The following is a 7,960-nucleotide window of genomic DNA, read 5'->3' as shown; positions in this document are numbered from 1 at the left end:
CAACAATGGAGGCGTGAGCCACAGATGTAGACAGACAGTGGTGAAGCCAGGATATTGTGTGCCAAGCATCACTGACATAAGTATAGTTTTCATCAGGCAGGAGCACCGGACTGGATAAGACAAGACCACTCTAACAAAAAAACAAAACAAAACTGTTTTAAAACGTTGCAGAAAAAGGATCTATTATCAGAAATGTTGGTTTTCATATCTACAACAATTTTATCATTATTATTACCTTGTGAAAAAAAAGTTTGCGAAGATCAATCAGGCAATGAAACGGTGTTTATTACATAATACTAATCTAACTTTCTTTTTATTGGCATGCTTAGATATTTACAGCTTTTCCTGCACCCACGCCTTGAGTAGTATATATGAATAATTAGGCTTTTATAAGGCTGCTCAGTGGAACATTGGGTAGCACTGCTGCCTGGCAGCAAGAAGGTTCTGGGATCAATTCCCGGCCCGGGGTCTTTCTGCATGGAGTTTGCATGTTCTCCCTGAGCATGCGTGGGCTCTCTCCGGGTACTCCGGCTTCCTCCCACAGTCCAAAAACATGACTGTTTGGTTAATTGACTTGTCTAGATTCTCCTTAGGTGTGTGTGTGAATGGTTGTTTGTCTCTGTGCTGCCCTGCGATGGACTGGCGACCCGTCTCAGGGTCTTGCCAATTGACTGCTGGAGGTAGGCACCAGCACCCCTCACGACCCCACTCGGGACAAGCGTGTCAGATAATGGATGGATGGATGGATGGCTTTTATAATTAAAAACACACTTTCTCAGTGTTGTACATTTTCAAGGCCTAATTGTTGCACTTTTTTTTTTATTACTTTCTTAAATTTAATGGCTTACAATAAAGGCATCAATTAAATTACCTTAATTACTAGTTTTTTGCTTGACCCTCATTTAAGTTTCATTGGAAGCAGTGGATAAATGGTAAAGACATGATTTTTTCTTTGACTTATTCATATGATCTAGTCACATTCTTAGGACAGCATTTATTTGCAGCCAAGTTTAATCAGAGGTGTCACTAGGCATAAAAAAAAGTTACAGTACAGTGTCAGAGTTTGTGACATTAAATTGTATCTTATAGGGTGAATTAAAACTCATGGGAACCAAAAGCAACACACTTTAAAAAAAGAAAAAAATCACTATGTTTCCTATGTTATTGGTTAATGATAAGAGAAGAAGCATAAATGAAACACATTTATGTGTTCATCAATAATTAAACCTGCATATAACGCATTGAACATATGATCATTTAAGTATTTACATCAGTTTTTAAGCCTTATTTTTTTTTCTAATTCATTAAGTTATATTAAATCTTATTGACATTTTAAAGTATTTCGTATGTAAAACATTGATACAAATGTAAGGTCATCTTTCATTACTAAAAATTTGGTAATCTGTAATCCATGCAAGATGATGAGTGCTTGTCTTTGCTCCTATGGCGTGACGTCCTAAGCAGCAGCATAGTTTACTGGTGGCATCAGCCGGATCTTTGATTTTCTTCTTTACAACCAAAGCAAAGATAAAACATTTAGTCACAAGTTCATGCCTCCCCATATATTTAATATTAACAGAACAGTAGAAATATGTGATGGCCAAAAAGATTCTCTTTTGAAAATTAGACCTGTGTTCCAGTGGGACCCATTTCCTTACATAAAGGTTATAAAACAAAACAAATTCAAATTGCTGAATGCATAAATAGGCTATTATTTTGAATAAGATTATTTCTTTATTCAAATTAATTTACGGTGTCTTTGTTTTTGCTTTTTGTCGAATTTTCCAAGTGAAATTTTTAAATTCTAAAGGTTTAAAGCTACACAGACGGTATATACATTTTTATTTCCCTGGGAGACGAACAAAAAACACCTCTATGTAATTACTTTGTTTTTTTAAAGTCTATCTTTAGAATGAGCTTTTCTCCAGCAAGATGATGACCGTGTGTTTCCTATTAGTCTGGAATTCATGGCCCCAATCTGTCTTGACAAATGTTATCTACCAGATCCGAGGTTCTAGTAAGGATCAGTTTACTGAAAGGTTTGGTGTTTTTTAGTGCAAACTGCACGTTTTTTTGCAAATACAACAAAGTGCATATTTAAATTACTTTATTAGTGCAATTTAACAACACTGCAACTATATATCAAAAGCACAAATGAATGCAAACATATTATGTCAATGCGTCAAAGTGAGCATCAATTAAATGTTACCGTGTAAATAGCAAAGGTACATACAGATAGTCTCAATGAAAACTGTTTGCAGCAACTTATATTTATGACTGTAAAACCAGTATGAACAGTATTTATTTTCTTTCTTCCAGCCGTATTACATAATCTTAATAACAGATGCTATTAATACATAACTCATAAATCTTTAGTACTTAATAATATAAGCTCCGTACAAGCTTCTGTTGCTGGGATTGTGTTACTTCACTGAAGTTTAAAACATTTCTGGAAAATTTTAAAGCCTAAGCAATAGAAATGGCAGCTATAGCATTATTTACATATGTTGCTTTACTTCTTTATTGGTTAGTTAAGAAAAAAATACAAACAGTGCAGCAGCTATACTGATTCTATCTAGGAGGCACACAATAATAATTGAAACCCAAATTATTTTTGGATTGGAGTTTTGTTTGGTTTATCAGTTTTATGAGGATGATGCTAATCTTTCAGTTTTGTCTTCAGAAAGTTGTTTCATATCTCAACTAAGCAGAGCTAACTGCCCGGTTTAGCTTCTTTGTGAACATCTTCAGAAAAATGAATGCATTTGCGTGTTTAACACAATGCAAGCCAAATATTTATATGACATCATGCATTCAAAAGGACTAAAGGGATGATGTGTTTTAAGCCTGTTTCTCCTAATAGAATACATACAATCTGTTCTATCTGACGCATTTGCTGAATTGATATTCAATGTAATCTTTTTCAGCATATCACAAACTTTTACATCAAGATTTATTGATCTATTGGCCTCTCCTTCCTTAATAATAGGGTTACAGTGCAATACCAACATAGCCATTAGGGGAGCTTTAAGTTGTGTCAGTAGCCTGGAGCAAAGGGTGGAGGTGATCTGTATTCCTGGGGTAAATTTGGATTGTCTAGTCCCTCATCTCTGTGATAGTTTGGAGGGCCACTACATGTGAAATCCCCTGTGACTTCCTGGTATTCATTCTCCTCCACTTCGCTGCTGTCGCCCGGTACTTTAGTTATCTCTTCATACACGTTTTCCTGTGGGTTGCTCATCTTTTTCTGGAAGATCTTCTTGAGGTTTTTTAGGTTTGTGACCACTAATGGCCTCAGCTCCTGGAACTTTACTGGATTCACATTGGCGGTGAGTTTTCTCTCTGACGCTGAGGGCGTAGAGGGGATCTCGGACCCCATAGTCGTTCTGGTGCAGGCCGGGTTCTGAACCTGGGTGACATGATTCCTCAAAGGGACTTCAGGAGGCTGTTTCAACGGAGAGCTTTCAGCTGTAAATCTATCCCTTATCTTTGGCACAGGCTGTGGAGTACAAGCATAAAACATTATATTTCAGGATCTCATGTCTCTGAAACAATAATGGCATGTGTTAGAAAAAAGTATTATCTAGTAGCTAAAAATTATGACTACACAATAGCAGATTTAAACAGATATAACCATCAATCCACCTCAATTCAAATTGAAATTAAGCATTGCATTTTCCTTTAAAAAACAGTTTGAGTTACCTTTAATATCTCTATCAAATAAAAATACCATCTAATAAAAGCCAATGATAAATATGGCATAAGAATATAAAAGGAGGCAAAAGCAACCTTTTCAAATACACAGAACAACAGAAAGACCCCTTTTATTTATGAAATGACATTAACAATATGTATTCACCAGTTATTACAGAATATTAGTATCAGTTCTAACAATCTGATGTTTTTATTTTAACTTCAATCAGTAAATACGCCAAATGAATAAGTCACTATCCTTTACACTGCATTACTTGTTGATCTTACAAAGGTATTCTAACAGAATACCTCAGGGCAGACTTTCCTAAGGTTTCAGGAGTATCTGTTAAAAAAATTCTGTTTAATTAGAGTTGTTATAGAGATTTTGTTTTAAGCCATGTCTTTGCGATCAAATATTAGTATGTTACACAAGAGGCTCAGTTTTTATGTAGCATTTTCTTGATACCTTTGTTTGTTTCACAGCAGAAAAATGTAACAGTGGATAAAATGTGCAATTTGGCTGTTTTAATTTTTGAAAGGAAGACAGACAAGTTGGAAAGCACCAATATTTAAACATACTGGCTCCTGCCTATATCTCCAGATCTCTTCTGACTTATTACAATAAGTCCCCAGGTCCTTAGTAGCAACTTCACTTGACCGCTAGAGACAGACTCACACCAATTCAGAGTGACCGTTTAACTATTAGTGTGTAATTTTGGATGGTGGAAGGAGGTCAGAGTACCTGCATGTAAAATGAGAACATCCTAAGTTCAGAAAGAAAGGCCAAACCGGGGATTCAAACCCAGATTAGGCAGCAATGCTAGCACCAGCCCACTGTCCAAATATGTTTCAATTTCTCACCCAGTGGTGTCTCCATTTCACAATAGGTGTAGAGTAAAAATTTAACGAAAAAAAAAAGGGTTTTAAAAATCATGGGTTAGCTGTGAACCAACTTGTCTTTTACAACTTTTGGAGGTATATTGTTTTGTGAAATGTTACTTCCAAATATTTTTTAAGACCAGTTTAAAATCTCCTGATTCTCTGATGTATAGAAAACATTAAAGAAAAAAACTTTTGTCTCTTCTCCAAAATGTTAGCACTGCTCTTGAAGCTGTTCATGTCTAGAGAATGTATGAAGCAAGGTTTTGTTTCCAGTAAAAGCACTTCAAAAAGTTAGGACTCATTTATGCCTCCTCTAAGTTAACATTTAGCCACAACTAAAAAGCAATGTTACTGTCACTTTACCGAAGCTGGAGAAGGAATGGTGACGTGTTTGAGATCTTCCCCCAAACAAGGGTAGAGCCTCTTTGGTTGGCTACTTTGGACAATAACAGAGTTCCTTAGGTTGTCGGGTCGATGTGGAAGGGCAGGTGGCATCTCTGGTTTTGGGTAACTTATAGTGGGTTGTTGGAGGTTGTTAGGTATCACACTGGTGGTATAGCTTCGGGCTCTTGGGGAAAACAACAGTTCTGCATAGTCTGCACGGCTGGCTGGGGACTAGAATGAGAAGAGGCATAGCAGGTGTTCATTCAGTTTTGGACTTAATTCAAACTACACACCATTGCTAATATTTTTATTTAATAATTTGCAGTATTATGCAAATCTTATAAATTTCAGCATCTAAATCTGTATCAAGAAGAACAGGTGGTTCATGTCCTCACCTGTCCACAAGCAACTGTGAGCACCTGATTGAAAGGCATGATGGGAGTCCTACGGTGATACTCCACCAGGTCCTGTAGACTCCTGTGCTTCCTGTTCTCCCCTACTATGATGTATTGGCCGTCTTCCAGTACATCAATCATGAAATGTCTGCAACGTTCATCCGTACTGAGGTGGACCAATAAAAAATTGGAGGACTTTGACACACTGGTGTAAATGGTACAGGAAAGCTGTTTGATATTGCAGACACATACCAGAATGAGAGGGTGTAGCCAATTCGGCTCTCGCTGACTCTGATGAGGAAGTAGCCAGGCGGCTTGAACATTAGCAGTTCCTCTGCTATCCTATACAAATCAGCAGAGACAAAGGCCTCTTTCACACAAAAATAATCTAATCTGGAGTTGTATTTTGAACATCAGCACCATGACATTTTCAATATGAACCTATCAATAGTCACAGAGCAGAAGACTTTAGCAAAATCAAAGCCACATATTCTCACATTGCATAATTATATGAAGAGAACTAACAGTGTTTGATTTGATGCAATTGTTTTAGGATCACAGTCATCCAGGAGTTTTGACAATAATCTAAAATATAACACCCTTGACTCTGCCTATATTTAACCTATTTTCTGTTATGTAAATTGGGTGCGGACACATCTGTTAAGTGGGAAATAATACTAATATGTAGCACAAATGAAGGTAAGGTTAGGGTAAATATTAGATTAAAGCCATGGTGAATGATAGTATTGTTGATATGATTAAGCCAACAGTTGCCTTTTAGTCATTTTGCAAACAATCATGAACAATTACTTGTATGCTATATGCACTATTGGTCTGCAAAGGGAACAGAACAATGAAAGGAACTAACTTAAAAAGAACAAGCATGAACAGGACAGAGAAGTGGAACATTCTGTGTGCAGTTCTGCATCTGTCTGATTATGATGATGTCTGCTATATTTTAAGCGGATCCTCCAGTTTGGGAGAAGTTTAGCTTTAAGACGACCAGATGACAAGTACTTGTGTAATTCTGCAGCTGAAGAAACTTCGCATCAGCATTAAACTTGAAAAGAGTGCCACACAAAAAGGCAAGAAATTTTTTTCACATTTTGTGACATCGCATCTACCATCGTGAGTGTGTTTAGTCGGACTGCACTGAATGTGATAGACTAATGCATAGCATAGCGGTGCATAACTGTAAAGTGTGAGTAAAAAGATGCATTGATTTATACATTTATTGCAATTGGAAAAACTAAATCAACAACAATCCATGATCCTGCCAAAGACAGCAACCCCCTACCATAATGTGGCCGCCACCATGTTTTACAGTGAGGAGTGTTTTTAAACCCGCAGTATGAAGCTGTAGTCTTATAGTGCCCAAATGTAAAAAAGCTGTGGTGAATATATTTGCACTGCACTGCTTCTTAGTTGTTTCCTCCTCTGTAAATGGTGAGGAGTCAACACTTGATTTTTGTTTGCTTTATCACTGTTTCATTACATTTAGTTCTTACTGGAATATTTTAATATCTGATACATTTTCGCTAAATACTAAAAATCATAATTGTGCAAGGTTTGTAAACAGGTGGCTATCTAGTAAACATTGCTCTGTTATACGCCTCAGCCGGCAGATGGTAATGGATTCAAAAGAAAACATACTTCCTTGTGATGATCCCATGAAACCAATCTGGGACCGAGCCGTTCCTGAACACAGACTGGATCTGGGACTCTGTGAACCAGGCAAAAGGATCCTGTCGGCCATGTGTCGGCTGACTCTGCTCCATCATCCTGACAAAATAAAAATAACATTCAATTCTATCATTGTGGGCTTGCAAATGAATTGCACTGCTCACTGACTCAATTTAAATCTTTTGTTGTGTACTATAAATGTAATTTCACAAAAAAAGAAGAATTTCACATCTATATTCATGCAAACCTCCTAAAACGAACTGCTTTTATATAAGAGAACAGTTTTACAGGCAAAAGATTTAAGAAGACAGTCGTGATTAACTGCTTTTCCTGCTACACCTCATATCACTTTGATATCTGATGAATCATCTTAAAATTTAACTGGATTTTTAGAATGAATATCATATTATAGACATTCAGCTCTTTCGCTAGTTTAAAGCAAATATGACTTACCTTCTGCCAGCTTTACAGTGAAATGAAACTGCAGAGTGATAACACCTGCACAGGGGAGGGGCAAAGTTCTCCAGTGGCAGCAGCAGCTTCAGAGTTAAACATGTGGAAAATAGATTACGGTGTTTTGCATTTTGGTTATTTTTCATGCTATGAGCACAACTAGATGCATACGTAGTGGATAATCTGGCAGTGTATGCAAATTATGAACCAAGTTTATTTGTTTGTAAAAAAAAAAATAAAGTAACAAAAAAATAAATAAAAAACAAAAAAAAAATAAGAAGTTTTGAGTCACAGTCAATTCCCTTGAGTCAATGCTTTGTAGAACTATGATTTCTTGCACTGAGGAGTGATCCAGTCTAAGTTTTTTGTGGCTTCTAACAGGTTTTCCTCGAGGAGTCTCACAATTAATTTTCGCTGTACCTGCTAAAGCAAAGCATCCCCATAGATCAGGGGTGAGGAATTCCTGTTCA

At 36.7% G+C, this 7,960-nt stretch overlaps 1 protein-coding gene across 2 annotated transcripts; it reads right to left on the bottom strand.

The window, feature by feature from the left end:
- Positions 1-2,612: 2,612 nt before the first annotated feature.
- hsh2d (hematopoietic SH2 domain containing) lies at positions 2,613-7,538 on the bottom strand. Of its 2 annotated transcripts, none has more exons than XM_038281123.1 (6): positions 7,491-7,538; positions 7,008-7,136; positions 5,607-5,724; positions 5,355-5,520; positions 4,939-5,190; positions 2,613-3,499 (listed from the first exon to the last, which is right to left on the bottom strand). In XM_038281123.1, the coding sequence occupies exons 2-6, from the start codon at positions 7,108-7,110 to the stop codon at positions 3,038-3,040; spliced, it is 1,101 nt and encodes a 366-aa protein (XP_038137051.1). In that variant the 5' UTR covers positions 7,111-7,136; positions 7,491-7,538; the 3' UTR covers positions 2,613-3,037. The 2 variants fall into 2 exon arrangements, with proteins under 2 accessions (XP_038137051.1, XP_038137052.1); XM_038281124.1 differs by having other exon boundaries at positions 5,607-5,696; positions 7,491-7,532.
- Positions 7,539-7,960: the final 422 nt, after the last annotated feature.

The sequence above is a fragment of the Cyprinodon tularosa genome, unplaced genomic scaffold, assembly GCF_016077235.1.
Source record: "Cyprinodon tularosa strain WSP-4 unplaced genomic scaffold, ASM1607723v1 ctg167, whole genome shotgun sequence".
NCBI lineage: Eukaryota > Metazoa > Chordata > Actinopteri > Cyprinodontiformes > Cyprinodontidae > Cyprinodon > Cyprinodon tularosa.
Note: the sequence above shows the minus strand (reverse complement) of the source record. Positions and strands in the feature narration are given on the sequence as shown.

What these genes read in the sequence shown, in the direction of transcription:
- hsh2d (XM_038281123.1), bottom strand. Translation starts at nt 7,110, where the DNA reads ATGGCCGACAGGATCCTTTTGCCTGGTTCACAGAGTCCCAGATCCAGT. An exon ending in CATGGGATCATCACAAGGAA is followed by an intron (nt 5,725 to 7,007) that starts GTATGTTTTCTT and finishes TTTGTGTGAAAG; the next exon opens with AGGCCTTTGTCTCTGCTGAT. An exon ending in CCATTCCTTCTCCAGCTTCG is followed by an intron (nt 3,500 to 4,938) that starts GTAAAGTGACAG and finishes TGTACTCCACAG; the next exon opens with CCTGTGCCAAAGATAAGGGA.